At 44.4% G+C, this 27,381-nt stretch overlaps 1 protein-coding gene across 1 annotated transcript in view; it reads right to left on the reverse strand.

Moving 5' to 3' along the window:
- Positions 1 to 27,381, reverse strand: part of LOC126346953 (uncharacterized) — a 1,435,518-nt gene that overhangs the window by 682,029 nt on the left and 726,108 nt on the right. Inside the window, exon 5 of the mRNA XM_050002230.1 lies at positions 26,040 to 27,176. Coding sequence (XP_049858187.1) covers positions 26,040 to 27,176 — 1,137 coding nt within the window. The remainder of the gene's footprint in view (positions 1 to 26,039; positions 27,177 to 27,381) is intronic.

Raw genomic sequence — 27,381 nt, forward strand, 5'->3', positions numbered from 1 at the left:
GAGTCTGAACCGTCGTCCTCGCGAATGAGAGACCAGTGTGCTAATCTTTTTCTTTTAAATTAGAGGATGTACCTTTTTTCTTCCTTCTTGTACTATAGTATCCTTTTGTTCTGTCTCATCTTTTTCTGTCTACTCTCGCTGCCATTGCTGTGGCAATTCTTATTGGAAGGGCACTAATAAGGCGCATGTTTATCATCGTGTCACAAAATTTACAAGATAAAGTCATACAACATGTATTGCAAATCGAACATTTGATTTAATGAAGCGTGCATTTGCATTTGAATTACGGCTTCGTCTGACGTCTGTGGGACGCTTACATCGAGGTGTAGTAAAATACTACGGCGCATGTCAACAGTGTAACACAGGCGGTTCATTAATAATCAATAACTGCACTTACGTAATATTTTCTTCTCCACTGTTTTTACCATCATACTTTCTCTGAGTTCCTACATTCTATTGCACAATTCAGAATAACGCTCGCAGCAATGAATTTAGTATATGTTTTTTTTTTCTAGCGTTGCTTCTTGGTAAGAATAATTTAGTTGCAAGCTTTACCGGTACAGACTTCACGTTCTTTCGCATACGGTGAGGCAGCTAAGATAAGCCACCTCAAATATATATAGAACGGATGAATATACCGAGATGCTGTTTTCACCAAGGTATAGAGGAAAATACGGAGAATTTCGTGACGTTTACAAGTAATTTTTAACATTTATAGTGGCCGAATTATAATGCCGACTTTGTCCTGAAGAATACGCGCCAACGTTCATACACCAAGAGCCTTGTTTTTATTGCCTTGTTTAGTCGGCATGAATATTGAATTGACGGTTAGTGTATGTTGCGAAGACTGACTTTCCCATGGTTTGTTATCGATGCTTCTTCTTTAAATAAGATATTGCATAGATACGCCGCATAACTATGCATTTTTCGTAGATAACATCTGAACAACTGTAATTTTGAATGTCATTGCCACGAAGGTGCATATGCAACGAAATGACATTCGTATTGTGTGGTGCTACGGCTAAAGTGTTAGTTTCATTTCTTTCAGCAGTTGCTCTTCTTTTTCCTTGGTGTATTTTATTTTCCACACTCCGACTGATGTAACTGCATCATAAAATACGTCATGACGCGAGTGACGCATGCCGTAAATACCTAATACAAAACGTTAGTCTAATTTGCATATCAATGCAAAAGGACACAAGTGGTTTAAACAAAAATAGTGACTTGGATAAACACAGCACAGTTCAAAAAGCAGAGGACGTGGGACTGCTAACGGACACTAGACTAACCTCCTCTAATGCGTTACCGGCAGCTAAGAAAGAATGATATCCCTTACAGCCATCTGGCGTCCGTTTTCCCTCGTACACAAACATGTACGGCGTTTTTCTCCTGTACTGTGTCGCAGATGAGATACAAAATAAACCAACAGCACGTATCGTCCTCTCATATTGGCGAGTGCTTTGGAGAGCTAAGCTGTGAAATCATACACGGTTAAGTAAATAAATGTTTGGTAATACAGCTTTAAGAGGGAAAAACGATACTCTCGTACTACTTGCGACGGAGCAAATTGTGTCCTTTTCAATGGGAATGGTTACGTCTTTAGGAAACATTGTTTGCTAAGCCTTCTATAGCAGACGATTCATTAGCGCTATGATACGTTTGCTCTTCATCGAATAGCCCTACACAATCACAATTATGTAACGTCGTTCCCGCTTAACGACATCAAAACAGATGCCTCTGAATCGTGATACCTAGCTTTCAGCAATGGCTGCAACTAACGTGTCAGCGACAGGTAAGTGGAAGAAACTTCTTGTGTAGCGACTCAGTGAGAGCTTCGGGCACTCCTTTCTCAAAAGCATCTTCCCGCTGTGCCACTTTATCATCCGAGAGTCGTACGGCGTGGTGAGAACAGAATTAATTAAATGGGAGGTTTCAAGCTCCTAGACAAAAGCGGCGATCAAATGCTGCAGATGAGACTTTCAGGCACCACAAGGACTCAAGCCGCCTGCGTCCGGTAACAGAGTCACGTCATCATCCTTTGAAAAGCCTGTTGTTGTCTTCGTCATTATTCAGAAGACTAATTTGATACACTGTAAGGTGTCAGGCAAATCCAACACCTTCCATGAAAACCCCGACATGATAAGCAAATCCAGTAGTATGTCACATAGCTCCGAATAAATCGTGACATTAAATTAACCAAAGTAATACGAGTAACGAGTGAGCAAATGGAATACCACAGACTAACACAAGAATACCTAAATGCATGTCGTACCTTCCCACCGTGAGGCAGACGCAGTTCCGAGGGGAGAAACGAGAACAGAAGCCGAGAGCAGAACCGTGTTAAGCTAGAAGGCCCTACGGTAAGGGACGAACTGGACACCCACGTCGGCAGCCTATCTCTAAGACTACCACCCGCACGTTTTAGCGTGAGACTTTTTCGTGTCTCAGGTAAGTCAAGGACCACCCCCCAGCCTATGTTAAAAGATAGAGCCCTCCAGAAGAACAGTATATATCTTACGATAAGGCTAAAAGGACCACACCAGTTGCAGGTTTTAGCGTGAGACTTTTTAGCGTCTCTGTTACGTTGCAAACTTTAAAAACATTGCCCCACCACGAAAAGTATAACGTTTCTCATTAGATAGACAGAATTTTTGTAGGCGGAGCTTAAGGTTAACATTGAGACCCTGATTGGTCAGATGAAAACACAGCCAGATAGTTTTTTTTTTTTTTAAACCAACTTCGGTAAATGTGGTAAGGAGAAGTTGGAGAGTTGCTTCCGAGATGGCGATGTGAGCGGAGCTGTGCTGCCTGACGCTGTCTAAACACCGACAAGGTAATGAACGCACGCGATGCCACATTTTTGAGCGCATAAGGCTTCACTCAGAACTGCAGAAGTCTCATCTGTTACACCCCCTTTTTGCTTAATACTAGTGTCGATCGTTAATCAAAATTCATGGTGTTCACATTTGCCACTTGAAGAACAGATCTGAAACGCGATGATTTTTCTTTTATATAGTTATTGAGAAGCCACATCAGCCACTGTAATTTACGACAAGTTAAATAAGTAATTAAAGCTATTTGAGGGTCACTGTAGACCATTTTGATAGTTTTTTCTTTTGTGAAACTTAATTTAACCGAGATTATAGATGTGATATGGCATAGGTCATACTTCGATCGATTGTAGAACTTGGAAACCCATTCAGGGAATATTCGTTCACATTTTTGTTGAACGCAGTTGGTTTTTACCATCCTGTCTTAAAACATTTCCTTTTATCAATTGTGCAATTTATAAACAATATTTTGTGAGTAGAATAAAATTTCCAATGGTAAACGTAACTGCTTTTTCGACGTTATTTTCCCAGCTAACTAAAAATAGGAAAGCCTTGAACCCTTTCCACTAAATTTAGTTAGTATTAAGATTCTTTTACAGGGAGTGTAGTGGAGCTGACGCTGAGATCATTTAGTATTTGGTTATATCATCGCTAGTCTCACTGAACTCTTCTGAATTCTACATGTCATGTGTGGTCTGGCGTCTCCTTACCAGCAACAGGTCCCAGGTTCAAACTAGTTAATTCCCTAAAAAACACGCTCAGAGCGTCGTTGCGCGAAAGTGGTGGGAGACACGATATAGTACAAACAGACACCACCATGAATGTTTAGAACACCTCTCCTCGACAATTTACCCTGTACTAGACCGTAATCAACATAAATTTCAGTCGTCTTACTGCATTGAAGCTTTGGCCACCGTTTACTAGTTTTACCTCTCCACACTTCTATCTACAGCTAAACTGATGGATTATTGATGCTTCAGAATGTGTCCTATGTACCGACCCTTCTTTCAGTCAGGTTGCGCCATAAATTTCTTCTCTTCCGATCGAGTACCGCGTTATTAGCTCCCCGATGTATTCTTATAATCTTCGGTATCTTTTCTTTAGCTCTACGTTCGAAAAGCCTCTATTATCTTTTTGTCTGCACTGTTTACCGGGAGATTCACGTTTTGTTCCTCGGGTCTTTTTGTGTGTTACGTGTGAAACTGTACTGTGCGTACCCCTTATGCCTTGACAAGCAGCTCGTACTCTCCCTCCCTCTGGTAAAAGCGTGTGTTCACTAGCAACCAAACTTTCGGTAAGTTGCATAGACAAGCTGCTCCTGCAAGTTCTTTGACGTGAAAACACTCCCAGCAAGTCAACTTTCAAAAGTTTCGTCAACTTACCGAAGTGGCTCCCTCATTTATTTTATTTATTTATTCGAATGGCTCATATATCGTTGAAAAATACAGGTGTATAACATTAGTGTATGTGTATAACAAGAATACGAAATTCAAAACTACATATAAAACTAACTAAATGTCAATACCTAAGTTCAAATGGTTCAAATGGCTCTGAAAACTATGGGACTTAAATTCTAAGGTCATCAGCCCCCTAGAACTTAGAACTACTTAAACCTAACTAACCTAAGGACATCAGACACATCCATCCCCAAGGCAGGATTCGAACCTCCGACCGCAGCGTTCGCGCAGTTCCAGACTGTAGCACCCAGAACCGCTCGGCCACTCCGGCCGGCAATATCTAAGTTCCTAAACTATGCAAGAGCTGGATTATCAGCTTTCATGAGGTCGCCCCAACTCTCCTGACAGTAACGCAAGGGGGCATTCATGCTTGAATGTCTGGTTCGAAGACCCACAGACACAAACCGGAGATTCTGTCGCACCGCATTCGTAAAGAGACTCTGCGCATCGTCCATGCCCACTGCGAGCTCTGTTCTATTTTACCCATAGAGTTCTGTGCCAGCAGTATCACAATTATACTCACGCTCTTAAGGATTTTCAATAAGTTGACACTTTCAGTCCCACAGGTCTCTCACGCCGGTATTACTAGCATTAGCCGTAATGGTGGGTTCCTTGAACGGAGTCATATTTCGTCGTAGGCTTCCTCAAGTTTGTTCAAGCAGTATCTTGCATCCTGCTGCAAGAATTTGCCAAACATGGCAATTTCTGTCTTGCACAAGTCTTAAGTATTCGACAGCAGTATACAAATGTGACCGTCGAAAAGGGGAATGCACAAACACAGATGAGTCGAAACAAATGTACCATGCCACGAAGCATGGCCCGCCGTCAGCCGACGAAAGGCGAAAGTTATTTAAATGAATTTTATCCGAAGTGGGTGCTGTTGAACTCCGTGACTGTTCATTTATAGGGTGTAGAAAAATTTTCGCTACCAGTCACAATAAAAGGTTATTTATTTGTCACACGTTCGGTTTCGGGCTTGCGCCCATCTTCAGGTGTTAATACATTCATGTACATGTTTATATGCTGGAGATCACTGTATAAATACAAAAAAAAAATTGCTGGTGACTAAACGAATAGAAGTGGGACAATTGTAAGTGGCAAGGAAGCATTTGGTCGTACTTCCCGCTAACATACAATCACGAAATTAAGCAGCAAGGACGGTTTGACATTACAAGTAAAGGAAAAATTCGAAAATTTTTAATTCGTAGTTTCTTCCGTCTTTGTTATCCGACTTGAAACTTAAACATACTCGAAAGTCTTTGAATTCCCGGGACTGATATCTTGCCAGCACCAGCGTCGATAACAGGCAAGAGTTGTCGAGATTCTAGATTCTCGGGATGGATGAACTGTCTATATAAATAATTAAGTTTGTACAGAACCCTCAGAGTACGACTACTACTAGCATCTAGCCAATTTTTCTATTTACTTTCAGTCGGTAATGTGTGCTCGTTTCCTTTCCTTTTCTTTTTTTTTACGTCACAATTTTTGTTCACTGACTATAGTGCAATGGTTTTTAAGCTGTGAATGTCCTCTTGCCTATTTGAAGATGCGACTCAAGTGGAAACAATTCTGCAAGTACTCGCAGCAAGTTCTTGAAACTAACTCACCCAGCTGACCTGCAGAAGTAAACTTGCGCAAGTTTTCGTTCTGATGTGAACATCTAAACAAGTACTTGCAGACGTCACTTGCGGAAGATGCTTGGTTGAGGAAACGCACCTCAAGAAGTACGAATGGGTGCAAAGGAACGGTTCACCAAGATGAACGAAAGGACCGAGGAACGAATCCCAAGGAACGATCGGTTCATAGTTCACTTCGGTAGCGGCGGTCTACTTATAGTTCCCGGGAACGAAGAACGATCGGTTCATAGCTCACTAGTTCATTTCGGTAGCGGCGGTCACTTCGGCAGTTCTCGTTCCAGCCTCAATCGCGTGCTCGTCTCGGTCTCGGTCTCCCTCGACCGCACTCGTCGTTCTTCGCATGACCACCTGTCTCAGTTCCACTGCCGACTGCCCCTACTTGAAGGCTCTAATTATTTTTAATTTTGGTTGTTTCCAATTTGCTTACCTGCTAGTTTGGTTTCTTTGAAAAAACGAAAAATATGTGGGTTGTGGGTCATTTTGACTCAGTAGGAAAATCGGTTCCTCACACACAAATAAAGAAAAGATGTTATGTGGACATGTGTCCGGAAACGCTTAATTACCATGTCACAGCTCATTTTAGTTTCGTCCATCTACGCTCAATGGAGCACGTTATCATGATTTCATACGGGATACTCTACCTGTGCTGCTAGAACATGTGCCTTTACAAGTACGACACAACATGTGGTTCATAAACGATGGAGCTCCTGCACATTTCAGTCGAAGTGTTCGTACGCTTCTCAACAAAAGATTGGGTAACCGATGGATTGGTAAAGGCGGACCAATTCCATGGCCTCCACGCTCTCCCGACCTCTACCCTCTTGACTTTCATTTATGGGGGCATTCGAAAGCTCTTGTCTACGCAACCAAATGTAGAGACTCTTCGTGCTCGTATTGTGGACGGCTGTGATACAATACGCCATTCTCCAGGGCTGCATCAGCGCATCAGGGATTCCATGCGACGGAGGGTGGGTGGATGTATCCTCGCTAACGGAGGACATTTTGAACATTTCCTGTAACAAAGTGTTTGAAGTCATGCTGGTACGTTCTGTTGCTGTGTGTTTCTATTCCATGATTAATGTGATTTGTAGAGAAGTAATAAAATGAGCTCTAACATGGAAAGTAAGCGATTCCGGACACATGTCCACATAACATATTTTCTTTCTTTGTGTGTGAGGAACGTTTCCTGAAAGTTTGGCCATACCTTTTTGTAACACCCTGTATATAGGGTGAAAACGATTATTGTTTACAACGTAGCATTGCTATGTAGTGGAAGTCGAAACGAAGAATTTTATACAAGGCACTTGTGGTCTATTAAGTTGGGAAACAGACATCAACAGGTTTACAAGACTACATGAGCTATAGCCCATGCGCGTCGCGTGAGATTTTCATCTTTTCTTCTCCAGCTCTCTACACATCGTCATCAATTGTTTTGCAATCGTTGCTTGCATTAGCTTGTTATTTCTTCACTGCCTAATTATTACATGTTTGTCTGTTTGTCGTATCTGCTCGTAACGGGCAACACATCGTCAGTAATTGGCGAGTGGTCTGTACTCGAGGCCGGTTTTCCGTGCGCCACCCTATATCATTTCCCTGCTATCAGCCACACAAGGCTACAGTTGGCTAAACGAGAGGTTCTGCAGAATCGCAGAAATTTCTTCTAAAAGCGTGTGAGAATTCTGTTCAAAATGGCTCTGAGCACTATGGGACTTAACATCTATGGTTATCAGTCCCCTAGAACTTAGAACTACTTAAATCTAACTAACCTAAGGACATCACACAACACCCAGTCATCACGAGGCAGAGAAAATCCCTGACCCCGCCGCGAATCGAATCCGGGAACCTGGGCGCGGGAAGCGAGAACGCTACCGCACGACCACGAGCTGCGGACGAGAATTCTGTAATGAATAAAAACTTTATACTCCATGGGGGAGGCAAGTACCCCCTCCTGGTGCCCTCCCATCTACACTACTATTTTTCAGTTTTTCAGAAGAACCATATACCAAGCACAAGTGAACGGTGAACGACCAAAAATGAACGGTTCCCAAAAAAGCACGATCTGCAGTGAACTAGTTCCCAAGGATGAACGAGTTTGCCCATCTCTAGTCGCGTTGCGGTTTGGGACCAGGAGCGATGCCCTTGTCTGCGGAACGCGCGCCCGGTTCCTGGAAGTGGGCAGTGCACTGACGAGCGGGCTGCTCGCTATGCAGGGGACTCTTGTCTGCGGAGGCACCCACGCGGCGCAGCCGATGACCGCTGGCGGGCTTCGCGAGCGCCGGGAACAGCGGCCGCTACTCGACCTTCAACCCACCCAGCTGTACACCGTGCTCTACTCGACCACGCGGCGGCTACGTCTTGCACCGCCTCCACGCTGTCTACCTCCGCCCCTTCGTGTATAGTAGGCAGTTCTGTGCGCTCGCCAAACACAAAAGGTCGCCGATAGGAGATTCCAGATTGATGCCGTGTTTCTTGACTTCCGGAAAGCCTACCGAATAGTTCAGCTGTCCGCTAGTTGCGGTGCTAGTTCTCAGACTAAAAATCTAAATGCCCGAGATTCGATCCCGCGTTCGTTTCAGGATTTTTTTTTTTCTGTCAATTAACTCAGATTGCTTACCTATCGAAATACGCTTTCTGATTTATATGACAACTAGTCCTCACAAGCGACTATTAATCAAACTGCGTGCATATGGAGTATCGTCTCAGTTGTGTGGGCCGGCCGGAGTGGCTGAGCGGTTCTAGGCGCTTCAGTCTGGAACCGCGCTGCTGCTACGGTCGCAGGTTCGAATCCTGCCTCGGGCATGGATGTGTGTGATGTCCTTAGGTTAGTTAGGTTTCAGTAGTTCTAAGTTCTAGGGGACTGATGACGTCAGAAGTTAAGTCCTATAGTGCTCAGAGCCATTTGAACCATTTTTTTCAGTTGTGTGACTGGATTCGTGATTTCCTCTCAGATAGGTCACAGTTCGTAGTGATGGACGGTAAATCGTCGAGTAGAACAGAAGTGATGGCTGCTGTTCCGCAAGGTAGTGTCATAGTCCCTCTGCTGTTCCTGTTTACCATAAAAGGATTGAAAGCCGTAAATTCAACTAAATGCCTAGGTATTACAATTACGAACAACTCCAATTGGAAGGAACACACAGAAAATATTGTGGGGAAGACTAACCAAAGGCTGCGTTTTATTGGCAGGACACTTAGAAAACGTAACAGACCTACTAAGGAGACTGCCTACATTACACTTGTCCGTCCGCTTTTGGCATACTCCAGCACGGTGTCGGATCATTACCAGATAGGACTGACGGAGTACATGGAAAAAGTTCAAACAAAGGCAGCACGTTTTGTCAATAAATTGTCAATTTGTGGTGATCTTATGGGACCAAACTGCTTAGGTCGTCGTTCCCAAAGCTTACGCACTACTTAATCTAACTTACGCTATGGACAACACACACACACCCATGCCCGAGGGAGGACTCGAACCTCCGACGATAGATGCTGCGCTGACCGTGACAAGACGCCTCGCATAGCAGCACGTTTTGTATTATCGCGAAGTATGAGAGATAGTATCGCTGGAATGATCCAGGATATGGGCTGGACATCATTAAAAGAGAGCCGTTTTTCATTCCGACGGAATCTTCTCACGAATTTCCAGTCACCAACTTTCTCCTCCGAATGCGAAAATATTTTGTTGACACCGACCTACATTGGGAGAAACGATCACCAAGATAAAATAAGGCAAATCAGAACTCTTACGGAAATATATAGGTGTTCATTCTTTCCGCGCGCTATACGAGATTGGAATAATGGAGAATTGTGAAGGTGGTTCGATGAACCCTCTACCAGGCACTTACATGTGATTTACAGAGTATCGATGTAGATGTAGATCTAGGTGATAATCTGAGCACCCCCCCCTTAGACTGTTTGCAGATGACGCTGTAATTTGCCGTCTAGTAAAATCATCAGAAGATCAATTCCAATTACAAAATGATCTAGAGAGAATTTCTGTATGGTGCGAAAAGTGGCAATTGGTACTAAACAAAGAAAAGTGCGAGGTCATCCACATAGGTACTTAAAGAACTCCGATACATTTTGGGTATACGATAAATCGCACAAATCTAAGGGCTGTCAATTCGACTACATACCTAGGAACTACAATTACGAACAACTTAAATTGGAAAGAGCACATAGATAATATTGTAGGGAAGGCGAAACAAAAACTGCGCTTTGTTGGCGGAACACTTAGAAGATGCGACAAACCCACTAAAGAGAGAGCCTACATTACACTTGTCCGTCCTCTGCTGGAGTATTGCTGCGTGGTGTGGGGGATCCTTACCAGGTAGTATTGAAGGAGGACATCGAAAAAGTGCAAAGAAGGGCAGCTCGTTTCGTGTTATCGCGCAATAGGGGTGAGCGTGTCACCGATAAGATGCGCGAGTTGGGGTGGCTGTCACTGAATCAAAGGCGGTTTTCCTTGCGACGAGATCTATTTACGAAATTTCTATCACCAACTTTTTCTTCCGAATGCGAAAATATTCTGTTGACACCCACCTACGTAGGGAAAAATGATCATCATAAGAAAATAAGAGAAATCAGAGTTCGAACGGAAAGATTTAGATGTTCCTTTTTCCCACGCGCCATTTGAGAGTGGAGTATGAAAATGATTCGATGAACCCTATGGTAGGCACTTAAGTGTGAATTGGAAGAGTATCCATGTAGCTGTAGATGTAGATATTAAAGCCTTAATCATCATCGATTGAAATTACGATTGGCTTCAATATGTAATGCAACATATTACTTTTGTCGGAAAATTTCGCTCGGAAAAAAATGCAGAATTTGTTGTGGGACATCTTGGAATAGTTCCGCTTCAGACCTTATAGTTTCATGAGGCTCCGAAGGTTGACAGTGCTATCGTAGCTTTCAAAAGGGTTCTGCAACGGAGTTGTGTTCGAAGCAGAGAGATGTCACAGAGGCTATTGTGGCGGAAAAACACAGATATTAAAAGGCGTTTGCAGAACGTCTACGGAGACCTGGCAGTGAACAAAAGCATTGTGAGTCATTGGGTGAGGCGTCTATCATCACCGCAACAAAGTCGCACAGACCTGTCCGATTCACGCGTGCCGGTCGCCCGTCCACATCTCTGACTCCTGCAATGGTGGGAAGTGCCGACACTTTCAGTCGAGGTGATCGACGGATCATATATATCTTGTTAGCTTCACGAAATCGTACCTTGTCAATAAGTCAAATGTTTTTACCACTCTTGTTCTTTCAAATGTATTTATGGCGAAAGCTATCACACACAGAGTAGAATTTCATCAGACACACTAACGGATGTGATTGCGGTAGATCCTCATGCCTTCTGTTGGTTAACTGTGGAACGAGGCTAAAGACCCAAAAAGGTCTGAAAGAGTCTGGTTATAACCGGAATGAAACGACCAGGAAAGGAGCATCCAGGAAATAGCAACAGCTGACCAGCACTGAGCTCGTTAATCCTAACGGACTGATTGCAGCAACTGAGTGCTCCTTTCGCACCTGCAAATGGCTTGCTCCGGCTGCTATTCATTTCGCCCTGTCCCTGCTAGGCAAAAGTGTTTCACCAACCATCGTGAGCTTGTGTAGCGATAACCCATCACTACGGCCCCTATAATTTGGGCGCTATTGGCAAGGCGCGATAGAGTTGTGTTATTACTTTGCACTCCATAACATTCATTTCGCTGCGTATTGCTCCAGGATATCCACTGGCGTTGTAGACCCACTCAGAGTTAACCTTTCCATCGCGGCCCGATAGTCCTTGACATTTCGAAAAGACATGGTTATAAACTAAATTGTACATCTGGTTAAAAAGAAAAATCAGCGATACCTGATTATTCGTTTACAGTCCATCCAGTGCTACGAGAGAGGAAATACCAGCGTACTACGCTGCGAGAGGGAAAAAGTTCGCGAGTACACGTAGCGGGAGTTTGATTTAAAGAACGAGTATTTTGTTATGTTTGACTGGTTCTGGACTCAAGCATTCAGATACTTGAAGAGTTACAGAATCTGAGGACAAGGAATCTCACAGTATTTATATTATAAATTACTGTAATACACATATACATGCGCAAGCACACACACACACACACACACACACACACACACACACACACACATTACGTGCAGATCATTTCAGGATCCCACCTAAAAATACGTTTTAATTTTCTCCAAGCCGTGTTCCACATATTAAAAAAAACTACGATACTCTCCATAATAAATCTGATGCAAGGATATATTCTTCATCGTCGAGACTAGTTTTCACAACAAAAAATGTGTACTGTAACCTTGCAGCAGGTCTTTGAGACGGGGCCAAGGCCTGTGAAAATTATTTAACAGTCATCATGCTCCATTTATGGCTGTCCATGTTTTACTGTGTGCTCTTGCTATGTCGACAGTTATACTATACTGAATCTCCTAAAAACGTACAAACTAATTAGAAAGAGATAAGAACGTAATGAGGGACACAAAGGACGTCTGAATAGTGAGCTAAATATGTTGTCATGCTCGTACATACCACTAATAGGTGCCACCCCAAGTACTAAGAGATGAAAACTATGACGTATTATGCTTAGCTTCGCGAAATTCTACAAAGACAATTTGTACCATTGCACGACATAAAATCAAGTTCTAAATAATGGTAACTATGGTGCAATACTTCGCAGTTTACAAAGTCCTTGGGACATAATATACCATCACTTCACTCTATTTTATATCAAGGATATCGTCCTTGTACCACGCCATTTTCAGTTCTTCGTTCACGTTTCATATGCTGCCTAAAGTAACAACCAGAACTTACAAAACATTACAAATCCAGTTACCAAATTATTTCTCGCGATTGTAACAAGCAGACAGGCGTCTGTGAGAAACTTAATCGGTACAAAATGTAGTATGCGAACTTTTCCTTCGACAGGTTCTTGACTTTCAGCAAGCGGCATGAGGTGAAGTGCCATTTCTGAGATTCAGACAGTTCTCACATCTAAGACTTTTGCTTGTAGCACCTAATAATGGCGAATACCTCAGTTGTTAAAATATTGTACAGAATAATATAATTGAAGACCTTCCTCAAAGAAGGTTGTGTATCCCAACTACATTTTTCAGGAACTAAAAATAACTGTTGTGTTCCTTTGGTACTATTTGTTTACGCGTTTTATTATGTACGGTCAAGTGATACAGTAAGAACTTGTACTACAGAAAACGACATGTATTTAGCATATTATGCAATAGTTAGAAAGATTTCTCAATTTTCTGTAGTTTGTCGTGTAGAAACGTTGCATGTCCTGTAGAAGTACACTGTGGTATTCTCTTACACCCGGGAAAAAATGGAAAGTAATTACAGGGTATACCCATCAAGTTATTTACACATATTCAAGAAGTTCCTCATTTTGTCTGCCGGGACAGGGAGAAACTCTTTACACAGCAAAGGAATTTTCGATTGACGAATATCGGGAAAGTTCAAGGAATGGCAGTGCACATTGTTTTACCGCGAAATTGGGGAAAGATTGTCACGGATATGATACGCGAGTTGGGGAAGCAATAATTAAAGCAAATGCGTTTTTCATTGCGGCGAGATCTTTTCATGAAATTCCAATCTACTTTTTCCTCTGGGTGATAAAATATTTTGTTGGCACCCCTCTGCATATGGAGAAATGATCATAGTAATAAAGAGAACTCGGACATCGCACGGAAAGGTTTAAGTGTTCGTTTTTCCAGTGCGCTGTTAGAGAGCGGAATGTTAGAGAAATAGTGTGAAAGAGGTGCGGTGCATCCACTACCAGGCGCTAAAGCGTGAACTGCTGAATAGTCACGTAGATACTGATGTAGGAAACCTCAGAATAGATATAGGGATGTTAACTTGAGGTTGAGCAGCCTTTTGTTTTTAGCAGAGAATGACGTAATCAAAGGTGAATGACGTTATGACTAATAAGCAGATACACAGAATTTGGATGATTCGCACTGATATTCAACCACGTAACACGTTTGGATCACACTGACTAATTCCTTGAAGAACACTGGCAGATGCAAAGTCATTTTGGCTCATTTCCTTTATAATGAAAGATGTACTTAAACAAGCCTCAGATATTACACATGGTACATATACAAAAAATAAAGATATATTCATATGTAATCATGACCTCCATTACTCTTCTTTTATTCGATTAATGCAGAAGTACGACCTCAGGGCACAAAGCTACGACCCGAAACAATAAGCTGTTGCTATACTGCTATAAAATATCCTGTTGAAATAAGACAGCTTTACGTCATTGTTCCGATGTTGTTATGACCAAATCAACGACCACACCAAACAAATTATTCCAGTGTTCAGTTTTTGCGTCATAATGATACACAACGTTCTTGCACAAATCACTTCTGATGAAATTTTTACAGTCACGTCTTTAGCAGCTGTAGAAATATAAGATTTTCCACTGCTCTTCCTACTTCTCTTTACATTCTGCTACCGGTTTGATCGATCTGTTTTCCTTTCTATGCTCTTATTTAACTCTCTCAGCGCCAAACCCGCAGATTCTACGGACCGCGCTCCCTTCCAAAAGCGCCAAGCCCGTACGTTCTACGGGCTAGCGTATGTTGTTGATTAGAAAGCGCTGCGGATGTTTTCCCACCTGTGACTGTAGACATTTATGCTGTTATTAGTAGACGGGTAGATGGCGTTAATGTACGTATTGTTTTTGCGTTGTTCAGTTCGTTGTGAGTTATTGGTATTCTGTGTAAGAAAAATGGATTATCTGATGAAGAAACTGCCGATTTGCTGAATTTTGGAGGCATTGTCGATGTTCTAGAGAGTGAAGATGATTTGGACGACACAGCCGTCTTTGAAGGCGACTAAAGTACAATGCGTTCAGGCGGAAACAGTTCTTCCATTTGCTCTTGTTAGGAGTATGGAATACATTTTGGTTACATAGTTCATTTCAAACCAAGAAAATGACAGTTACTGATTTCATTACCAGTCTTGCCAAACGCTCCAAATAAGCAACGGGTCTGACTGACACAGAGACATTTTCTGCAACATTTACCACCAACAAGCTAAAAGTATGCCTCCCGTGTATGCTATGTTCTTCAAAATCAAAAGAAGAAGGTGGGGAAGCATCTCGTAAGGAGACACGTTATCGGTGCGTACAGTGCTGTGTGGCGTTATGTGTGGAACGTTATTTTAAAATATTTCATTCTAAAATGTAGCATAAACCCATGTAGGAAGTGCTATTTAAATACGATATTCAGCCCTGTTCGTTATGCATATATAAACTCATTAACACTACATGAGTGAATGTATGATCGTTTTAATTTTCGAAAACAATGTCACGTATAATAATATAATTTATCTCTGTTCTACCAGACAGGATTTGGTTTATCGTTGCATATTAAAAAAGACAAAATTGCCTTTAAATAGCGTTAATTTTGTATTTATACCATCGATATTTTCTAAGATATAAATTGCGAACGTGGAGTAGTATTGGGTCGGTACTGAGAGTATTAACCATATAATATCCTTTGGAGTAAAACTTTACATCAGCAGCATCCACCGTTTTCACTGATATTCAACGTTCTTCCAGGGCGTTAAACATTAAAACTACAAATAACTGAATTTGTAAGCAGAAACGAAGACATATGTTGCTATGGTAGCGCGTCTCCTATGATCTACCACTTTATTCCAGCGAAAACTCGATGTTACCGTGAATGTGATATACAACCTTCTTAGAGGGAGGTCTTCAGTTGTCAACAAGGATGCATATACTCAAGTAGCAAGCTCTTGGAAATGCCGTTAGACATCACACTTAAGAGCAACGTGCTGTCATTTCGCGTCCCGTATTCAATAACGCTTCGTCCAAACTAGCTGCACCCATGTTAATGCATGCAGAATATCATTCGCAAAATGCAGTTCTGCGTAATAGCCCCTCATATAGGACACAGCATTCCACCCGCTACCCACACAGGCAACGCCCAGTTTGTATGCATATCTGCAAGCCCCCTCAACCATAAAATGGAAATCACGTCGATTATTACGTGGCTACTTGTAAGCAAGGCAGTGGCATGATTTCAGTGGGACATATCATAGCCGGTAAAATGCACCTACACAGCTTGCATAGGAATTCCAATGTGCTAGCGATTTACGATCACAGTATTAATAAAGAGCTTTTAAAATGCAGTAACTAGAAAATTACATAGATGTCGAAATAATGACAAACATGGAGCTGAAACATGTTAATCGATAATTTTATTCTGTAGTAGGTTTTTAACATACTGCAGCAGCTTTCGCTGATCTCTTGACACTGTCAGTTGACATGGAAGTATGGGTATTCAGCAAAGCAAGATAAATATAAATTACATTTTTTTAAGTTTTTCAACTGTGTACTCCAGCGCCAAACAGTCAATACGGGTTTCTTCTAGACAAGTTTTTCGTTTGTCCATACAGACACTGTTAATATACTTCGAAGAACATACAACAGGAAGGAAAGAGTCAAATTTCGTTATCCAGTATAGGAAAGTATTTAACATCACTACTACAACACAATCACAACCACATATACCAGTGAACTCACAAAAACAGCGTTAGTTTACGCCCACCTGATACAAACTATGTTAGCGCATTTGCGTATGCCGTTCACTCATAAAAGCACGTTAGTGGTTAATACAGTACACACATAATTAAATTACACCTCACTAATTTGTGTTTCAGTTCGTTACCTTGCATATGTACATAGGTTGCTGATAGGTCTTCCGCTGTTGAGTTTTCCTGCTTTGGATCGTATTAGAATTGAAAAAAAAAAAACCTCAGTATGTGTTTCCAACTCGTTTTTCACCTTTCAAATCGTTGTGCTAGTAGCCAATAGGATTGTTGCTGGCAAGGAACTTACGGAACAGAGACGAGAAGTCGTTAAATAACCACTGCTCCAAGGAGAGAAAAGGCAGGGCATTTAAAATTTTCGACGGCACAACTAAAGCGCCAGGCACCAGTCCTATTCTCTAAGCTTCACGGATGTTGGCCATTTTAGGACTGACAATTTCGATACGGGAAACAAAGCTCTTGAGTTTGCAGTCTCCTAAGAGGACTGAATAATCTTTAAGGATAACGCGGGTAAGTGTTAGTTTAATCATCGAGTGAATAATCTCTAAGGATATCGCGGTTAAGTGTTGGTTTAATCATCGAGAATAAGTTGTAAATGAGAATTCATTTGTGAAGGGAGTACAGACAAAATCATCCGGTTTCAGAAGAGAAGGAAACAGACAGATTTTATTTTTGAAATATTCCCGGCCTAAAGAGTATTCCATGAAATTTCGGGATTGCTGCAGAATGAAGTCGACTTCATGCCATCAGCATTAATCAGGTCTTCTGCTAAACCAATTTCTTCCGATTTCTTACTAACTGAATCCCAGAAGGATCTCGTAGAGGCCAAGATTTCCGTAGCGGAATATTCCATGGAATGTCCTGTGGAAATACAATGCTTAGCAATGGCTGACTTCCTGGGCTACGAAAGGCGAGTGCGGCGATTATAAACTCCTGGAAATGGAAAAGAGAACACACTGACACCGGTGTGTCAGACCCACCATACTTGCTCCGGACACTGCGAGAGGGCTGTACAAGCAATGATCACACGCACGGCACAGCGGACACACCAGGAACCGCGGTGTTGGCCGTCGAATGGCGCTAGCCGCGCAGCATTTGTGCACCGCCGCCGTCAGTGTCAGCCAGTTTGCCGTGGCATACGGAGCTCCATCGCAGTCTTTAACACTGGTAGCATGCCGCGACAGCGTGGACGTGAACCGTATGTGCAGTTGACGGACTTTGAGCGAGGGCGTATAGTGGGCATGCGGGAGGCCGGGAGGACGTACCGCCGAATTGCTCAACACGTGGGGCGTGAGGTCTCCACAGTACATCGATGTTGTCGCCAGTGGTCGGCGGAAGGTGCACGTGCCCGTCGACCTGGGACCGGACCGCAGCGACGCACGGACGCACGCCAAGACCGTAGGATCCTACGCAGTGCCGTAGGGGACCGCACCGCCACTTCCCAGAAAATTAGGGACACTGTTGCTCCTGGGGTATCGGCGAGGACCATTCGCAACCGTCTCCATGAAGCTGGGCTACGGTCCCGCACACCGTTAGGCCGTCTTCCGCTCACGCCCCAACATCGTGCAGCCCGCCTCCAGTGGTGTCGCAACAGGCGTGAATGGAGGGACGAATGGAGACGTGTCGTCTTCAGCGATGAGAGTCGCTTCTGCCTTGGTGCCAATGATGGTCGTATGCGTGTTTGGCGCCGTGCAGGTGAGCGCCACAATCAGGACTGCATACGACCGAGGCACACAGGGCGAACACCCGGCATCATGGTGTGGGGAGCGATCTGTTACACTGGCCGTACACCTCTGGTGATCGTCGAGGGGACACTGAATAGTGCACGGTACATCGAAAGTGTCATCGAACCCATCGTTCTACCATTCCTAGACCGGCAAGGGAACTTGCTGTTCCAACAGGTCAATGCACGTCCGCATGTATCCCGTGCCACCCAACGTGCTCTAGAAGGTGTAAGTCAACTACCGTGGCCAGCAAGATCTCCGGATCTGTCCCCCATTGAGCATGTTTGGGACTGGATGAAGCGTCGTCTCACGCGGTCTGCACGTCTAGCACGAACGCTGGTCCAACTGAGGCGCCAGGTGGAAATGGCATGGCAAGCCGTTCCACAGGACTACATCCAGCATCTCTACGATCGTCTCCATGGGAGAATAGCAGCCTGCATTGCTGCGAAAGGTGGATATACACTGTACTAGTGCCGACATTGTGCATGCTCTGTTGCCTGTGTCTATGTGCCTGTGGTTCTGTCAGTGTGATCACGTGATGTATCTGACCCCAGGAATGTGTCAATAAAGTTTCCCCTTCCTGGGACAATGAATTCACGGTGTTCTTATTTCAATTTTCAGGAGTGTATTTAACGCGTATTTCACGCACTGTGTCCGTTGCCTGAGCAATGCGGACTCTGCCACACTGGCAAGGTATTCTGTAGAGCGCACACGACTGGCAAAGCCTGCATTGGTCAGACTCAGCGCACATTGTGTGAGAGGCGCGTTAAATATAATCGCCGCACACGTCTTTTGCACCCCAGTAAGTCAGCTATCACCGAGCATTTTATCCCACATTTTATAACTAATGACACGTCTGCCGACAGTTAATTTTACTAATTTCACACCTGAATGTTGGCTTCGCTACCCCGCATTCCGACAGAGAGTGCGTATGTAGTAGCACGATTACGGACGCACTTGCGAGCAACAGATGGAGCAAGATTTGACTAGGGTGCCAAACTCGACAGATACGATACGATAATGCAGTGCTTGTGTTATTCCGAATTACGATGCAATGTAATTCGGAATAATAGAGACACTGTAATATCGTATTGATCCAAGGACATTGGGCAAACGACTTTCAAGTAAAATATCTTGCCTGTATGGGAATATACGGAATGGATATACGAGAGCACGTGGTAGAGATGTGGTCGACGACATACGGAAATCTGGGCAGGGCCGTCACTCGTGCTCGGATAGCAGAATGGTAAGGCGGCCATTCACGATAAAAGGGAAACCCGGTTTTGAGTCCCGGTCCGGCACAAATTGTCAGTGCCGTCACTCCATTCTACAGCTGATGATTGTCCACATTTTCAATTGCGAATACAGCTCATGTATGAACTCGACAGAGGTTGCTCATGTAGAGGCTGCCTTGGCGCACGCGCCAAATTTTGTATAAAGTCAGCGATGTGAACAAGCAGTCTCCAGTGAAAAACACCCACCTGAAGATGACTGAATGGTTGTCAGCTGAAATATCGTGGCAAGAAGACGATGTCATCCGGCTGCAATCCTAAAATTCTTGGAATAACAGAGGTCTGTATGAGTATCAGTCACCAAGAATGAATAGATGTGGAATGTGGGGACCCAAACGTACAATAACAGACATACAGGGTATTTTGCTAAATGCGGGCCAACTGCGGGAAATGATGCATATCAACATATGACCAGAAATGGGTTCCAAGGGATGTACACCCTCTTGAACGTGGCGGTAAAAGAGCTTTGACACTATAGGTTTCGACAATTGAAAGCACACATCAGAACGCACCTTGCAGGTCGGAATTTTCAGTCCTAGTGTCTTATTGGTATGGTGACAACGAACGATCAGCTCCGGTTCATTCTCAGTGTGTAGGCGAAGATAACTCGGGACCACTTCCCGGGACCAGTCATCTTGTCATCCTTCCACAGCGCCTCACAGGCGAAGCAATCAACGTGGGTGCGACTGCTTTTTTTTTTCTAGAAGACGTGCCGTTGGTGGTAGGAAAGGTATTCTGGCTGCTATACGATGGTGCTCACTTCCGCATTTCCGTGTGCAGGCATCTAGACATTATCTACTGCAACCACACATTGGAACTAAACCGTTGACGATGATTCGCTGCCGCTGTACCACTAAAACGCTAGTACAGACAGAACACTCCCACTTGTCTGGTGTGTCCTCGTGTGTGCTTTGAGTCGTTGCAACCTACACTGTCAAAGAACCTACACTGTCAAAGATCTTTAACCTTCACGATCAACTGCTCATATGTTGTCTTTAGCTCGTTATCCTGTCACGGAACTTGTTGATTCCACACAAACTTTCGTGCACTGCTTTGTGACCAGCACTCCTGGAAGAAAGGATATCCCATGTCGTTTAATCGTAAGTAGCCCTCGTTTAGCAAGGGTCTGGGTTCGTGCCCCAGTTCGGCACATAGTTTCACCTCTCAGTAAGTTTTGGAAGAGCGCCTCACTCCTCTATAGAGTGAAAAACATCATTCCGTGATTTTGGCCAAGTTTCAAACGCAACGATTGAAGTACTCAGTATGTCTCGCAGCTCACAAGGTTAAAACGGAATAAAATTGGTTTTAAAATACAGGACTGTGTGTCTGTTCTACCACTCACCAAAGTAATTTATCTGTAAAACTCAGCATTTGTGTGCAATCCATATTTCAAGGTTGACTATGTGAAGACTAGTCGCCAAAAAACGATACTGCGTACATTGGACTTACGACCAACAGATTACAGTGCATCATAAATGTACGAGGGTTGCCCAGAAAGCAACTCACCGCATTTTTTTTATTCAACAATTCTTTATCTAATATAATGAGAATTACACACACGAAAGAATGATGTTTTATCTACACACCCAATTTTTCCACATCATCTCCATCCCGTTCTATGGCCATCCTCCGGCGAGAAAAAAGTGAGTCTATTCCCTGTCGGTACCAATCCCTGTCCTGTACGCTGTACACACTGCTGTAGGATGTGTTCACATCCTTCCGCAACTAGCGTTCTCTTAAGCGCAATAAGAGGACCGCACACTAACTACGGAAAACGTCCGCATACCATTAAAGCATTGTCTCTGAACTTCACCGTTGGCACCACGCAAGCTGCCAGGTACAGTTTTCCCAGCATTCGCCAAATCCGAACCCTTCCATCAGCATGATTCGTCACTCCAAATCACTCCAAATCACTTGTTTCAAGTCACACACTGCCCAGTGGCTTCGCTCTTTAGACCACCTAAAGCGTCGCTTAGCACTGTGTGTTTATGACCAGCTGCTCGACCATTGTTCTGCCTGAGCAGCTGGACTGCTGGTAGGACTTTGGAGCTCACGAGTGAATATTTCCCCTTTTCTTACGAATTTATAAAACGGCACGCCTCCACAATGTTAGACGATCTCTGTTCTCCGGTACATGAAATCACCCTACCTCACGTTTTAGCTGCGGTTGTTCCTTCGCGTTTCGCTCCACAATCACATCACCAACAGTCGACGGGGACAGCTTCGCAAGAGCTGAAATATCCTTGATGGACCTGTTACTCAGGTGACGTCCCATGATTAGTGGACATTCGAAATGACTGAATTCAACTGACCGACCCATTCCGCTGCTGCCGCCTCTGCTGACAACACATTGCTGCCCGGCGTCTTCTATACTGGCGCGCCCGCCTTCCGTGACATCTGGTGGTCAGTTCCGTAGGGGTGAGCGAATACTTTTGATCAGGTAGCACACTTGGCGAAAACCTGAATACGAGGGTAGCTTGAAAAGTTCTCGGAATCACCACGAGAGGCAGAGCTAGCGCAACGAGTTGTTCACCTGATATTCACTGGACTGTTGCCTGTAAACACGTTCCTCGTCAGTGCTCTTGGAAGAGAGCCGTGGCGGTGACGTGGCTCTGTTGTTGTTTCCACGTAGTGATTTGCAAAGGTGGAAAAAATCGAGATCCGAGCAGTGATTAAGTACTTTGTAAAGAAAAGTATGAAAGCAAAGCATATCCATGCGATTGAATACACTGGGGGGTGGGGTCTGCTCCTTCATATTCAACTGCTGCCAAGTGGACAAATGAATTTAAACTTGGTAGGGAGAGCTTAGATGATATCCGAGCAGTGGTCGGCCAAGATGTGTCAGTACTTCGGAAATCATTGCAAAACTTAAATAGTCATGGAGGATCGGCGATTGAAAGTGCGTGAAATTGCTCACGCTTGCCAGATGCCATCTCGAAGGGTGTATCACTTTTTAACCCAAAAATTAAAAACTTATCTGCAAGATGTGTGCCGCGACTCTTGACGCGCGCCCGAACCCTTGTGCCGTCGCCATGGTAAAATTACACGAACTATAGGTATAAATTGTTGCCACACCCGCCTTGTTCACCTGATATGGCTCTGTCAGACTTCCATCTCTTCCCAAAACTGGGAATTTTTCTTGGTGGACGAAGATTCAGTTCAAACGAAGAATTGATAGTCGGAGTTGACAACTATTTTGCAGGCCTGGAGGAAGCTCGTGTCTGATGTGGGATAAAGGCACAGGAACATATTTGGACCAAGTGCATTAATCTACAAGGAGACTTCCTTGGAAAATATAAAAAGTTTCGGTAATATAAGTCCTTTCCTTCTGTTCCGTTCCGAGAACTCATGCAAACCGTCCTATTATTTGGTTGAAACTATGCACTTACAGAGCCAAATTCTCCGAAAGAGGCATTGCCGCGTTTTGATGCGTCATTTATGACACTTGTATTTCTTCTGGCCATAATCATCCATTAAGCTACTTTCTTTTCAGTTATTTGTGCCTTTGCTGTAGTTAATACGCAAGGTTTATCACATGAACTGTACACAAATTCTGAGTTGCAGATATTAGTAGCCTTGGTGGATGGTAGGGCAGGCACTTTTCCGCATTTTTAAAGTCACTGCTATTCGGTTTCAGCTATTCAAGCTGGGCACTTTCAGTTACGGAAAAACGTGAATACTCGCCAACCACCAGATATATTCGTGTAACCAACTACTCTCAGTAACTGAAAAGCTTTCTCGTAAGTGACTTTTTCTAGTATACAGCTGAAGACTTCTCAGCACCTCTTCGGACATAAAAAATATGACTATTCTAAAATACAGGAGATTTTTAGAAGCAGTAATCACAAATTTACATTTAAATTCCACTGAAGGAACATAAGCAGATATTAACTTTGAGTAATAATGGATCCACAGCCTCTGCATTTGGCTGTAACTGTTTCTATCGCGCTATTGCAATTTAGGCTGTATGCCATTGTCAGACACATACAAAAATAAATATGATGTCCTAATAAAAACGTGACAGGAAGACAGCACTACGTACAACAAATATGCGGCTAACATTCACATCTTTACGAGATACGATGTCATAATACGACCTATTTCCATGCCGTGATATTACAATGTATATTTTAAGTACGTGAACATTAACAGACTCCAAATCTGTAGCACCTACTGTTGCTCTTCTATAACCTTCGTCTTAAAATCTATGTTTTATTTTTTGTGAATGTTTGACAGTTTCACATAAGCCGAAATTGCAACAGCGCAGTGAAAAGTGTTACAGCCGAAAGCGAAAGAGTGACGTAATTTAAACAAGTAAACACATTTTTTCTTTTTTTGTCTAGTTCGCAGTCATATAGAATTTCCTGTTGTTCACTCTGGCTGTTAAAATTGTTTATGTGTAACATTCACAACTGTGGTTTCGAACTCTGAGATTCTCTGGTGGAATACTGCGAGACTGCCGAAATTACAATCGCAGAATTGATGATTAATTTAAACAGTTGAAAGTGTAAATGATGTCTTTTTTTATGTATGTTATCATAAGGGCGCTACAGAGTTCCTGTAACATGCTCTGCGGGTAGTTCAGTAGACTTGATAGATGAAGTTTTGATAAGGAACTCGTGTCCAGAAAAGTCCCGTTTGGTTGCAAAATAAAGAGTGAAGATCGGATCGCTTTGAAATCTCCTGCTTCATCATAAGCGCACAGCGGAGACAATGAGCTCTCTGACGTGCGTTCTCTGCAAGAGACGCTCCGCGTACCGATCCTGCTGTTCTCCGACGCATGTTCTCATACGCACAGTCGACATACACAAGAGTTCTCGTATGGCCTCACAAGAGAAAGTCGAGATGAGGTAAGATATACAGGACTTAAAATCCCGTCTGAGGCCTGCGATCATTTCTATGTTAATAATTGGCAACCATTGCTGTACAATCACAATAAAATCATGAGATGATCAATTGACTCTTTTATTAGAACATGATACGCGTTTCGGGATAACACCCATCTTCAGACATTACATACTTCAACTTCTTCCTCACCAACAAGGCATACAGCGTTGAGAACTCTAAGAAAGTGACGAATAACATATGACTATAACTGCGACACAAACAGTGCTTGTCAAGGCTGTAAGCCAGGTTGGTTAGCAAGGAGTTGAAGTTTGTGATGTCTGAAGATGGGTGTAATCCCGAAACGCGTAACATGTTCTGATAAAAGAGTCAATTGAACATCTCATGACTTAACTGCGAGAGGAGGTGAATCTGGCAAGCGTGATGGCCAACGAGTTAGTCCACCTCGGTTTCCCACCTTTCACAGTACGTTTGTTTGAGATATTCGAGGACGCCACGTGCAAAATGCGCGGTTGCGCCACGATGTTGTAAGCACAGTTGCTGATGGAGTGGCAGTAAAAAATCATCTTCCAACAGCTCGATCAGTACCTGTTGTACGAATGTAAACTTTCTGAAACCCGTTACACAGTATGGAAGAACCTACGTGAAGGTGGAGACTTTAAAGTGATCCCGTCTTCAAACTTATCTCTCATCCAAACAGTACATTTCTGGACATGGGTTCCCTTATGAAAAAGGTTACCTACTATCCACAATCCCTAGAAGACTCTAATAAGAATTGTGGAATAATATATTTATTAGCAAATCTTTAAAATAAATAAATGAGGCTTTATTGTACAATTGTTTCTGGCTATGGATCTTATGTAATTTTGTGCACTACTCAAGCATGCAACACCTCTTCCACGAAGCTATGTTTTCTACTTCTACATTTAGTTGCGAAATCAAAACCACAGTGAAAAATGAAAAACGTTTTATTTGCAACATTTAGCTACACCTTTAAGCTACTTCTCTGCATAGTCGCCGCTCCATAGCGCGATACCAACTTCTCAATATCCCCATCAAAGAAGGCAGCTGCCTGTGATTTCCACCAATTATCTACACTGATCTGCAGCTCATTGTCTGTGACAAAATGCAGCCAGTGAGCGAAGAGATGAAAGTCAGAGGAAGTCAAGCCCCGACTGTGTGGTGGATGAACAAACACTTTTCATCGACAACACTGCAGGAGCGCCTTCGTTGCACCTGCAGTGAACAGCCAAGGACTGTCGCGGGGAAGGGAACGCATTATGGATACGTTACGCGGGTTGCATGAAATCAGGCGAAAGCCCTCAGCACGCACCTAACACTTGGAAGGAAACACTATTATTCTAGGCATCTTAATGCGCTCACTGTGCGCTCAGAAGTGGACAGTCCGATGTGATCGAATACATGTGTGTAGAGACAATGCACAATTCATGGGCTCAAAACTTCAACAGGTTTTCGCAGTGGTTTTAATTTCGCGACCGATCAGAAATGGAAAAAAAAGTAGTCGTCGTACATTTTTAGTTCACCGCCACCATCAACATATTGTTGACTCAGGGTAGTTACAAATGCATCTAGTGACCAGCGACCGGATCGCAAGCAGAAAGCTTTTGCGAAACGCACTTTGACTGTACTTACCGTTGTCGAGCACCCTACGAGTCTCCTGCCTTCTCTTCTTGACAGTCACTTTACGGAAGACCGTCCCGCTTATCGGCTCGACGTCGAAATCGTCGCCAGAGCTGGCGTGCACCGGCGAGCCGTCGGCCTTGTGCGAGGACAGCGACGAAGTGTCGTCCCTGGCGCCGCCGTAGCGGCGGCCGTGCGGGGGCGGCGTCGCCACGATCTCGCCGCCGCTGTCGCTGTTGCCGCTGTACTCGAGCGTCGACGACACGTAGTCCCTGCTGAGCAGGGGGCGGCGGTGGGGCGGCGGCGGCAGCACCGAGTCGCGGCCGAGCAGCGAGTGCCTCGAGTGCGGCGCGTCCTGCCCGACGAGGAAGTAGCGCCGGTGGGGCGACGCGGGGGCGGCCGCCTCGCCGCCGCGGTCCACGGAGGAGTGCCGGTGCTGCAGCAGCGACACGGTCCTCGACTGCGGCCTGTCCACCACGTCGAAGCTCTGGTGCCTCCTGGTCAGCGGCGACACCTCGCGGCTGCTGTGGCTCGTCGAGGACGACGTGACGTCCCTGAGGTCGCGCACGGCGGCCAGCCGGCTCTCCTGGACGCTGGGGCTGCTGCCCGGCGAGGACGACTTGTCCTCCGGGGCGCTGCCCGCGACGTAGTCGTGCGACTTCTGGCGGCCGACGTCGGCGCGCTGCTGCTTCAGCACGTGGTTCTGCAGGTACCGGCTCTGGAACTCGGAGTCGTCGTCGCTCCTCGAGCTGAAGTACTGCTGCCTGCGGACCCGGGCGCTGAGCGCGGGCGAGTTGGACATCCTGTCTCTGAACGTGCCGGCCGGTGGACTCTGCTCGGCTGTTTCGCTCGTCGTCGACGCCGCCGTCGCAGGGCGGTTCTCTACGTCCGCCGCCGCCGGCGATCTGGTCGGGGATCGTTCGGTCGTATCTTCGTCGTCTGGGAGGCTGTACGTTTGGGACTGGGACTGCTGGCTGTCGCGGGAACGCGGAGATCCGCATGGGCCGCTCTCATCCCTCGGATACGAGGGCGACTTGTCCCTCGGTACGTGGTTTAGCGAAGTGTAGCAGCATTCTTGGTGGCGCGGAAGACTGTTGTACGCTCTCAGTTCCGGAGAGCCTCGAGTTGCTGACCACCTCGATGACGGATCTGCAGGCAAGCGTAAGAGGAAGAGACGTAAGTATAAAATTATCTTATTAACTTAGGAAGACAAATGGCTCTGAGCACTATGGGACTTCACTGCTGAGGTCATCAGTCCCCTTGAACTTAGAACTACTTAAACCTAACTAACCTAAGGACATCACACACATCAATGCCCGCGGCAGGATTCGAACCTGCGACGGTAGCAGTCGCG

The sequence above is a fragment of the Schistocerca gregaria genome, chromosome 1 (genome assembly GCF_023897955.1).
Source record: "Schistocerca gregaria isolate iqSchGreg1 chromosome 1, iqSchGreg1.2, whole genome shotgun sequence".
Classification (NCBI taxonomy): Eukaryota; Metazoa; Arthropoda; class Insecta; order Orthoptera; family Acrididae; genus Schistocerca; species Schistocerca gregaria.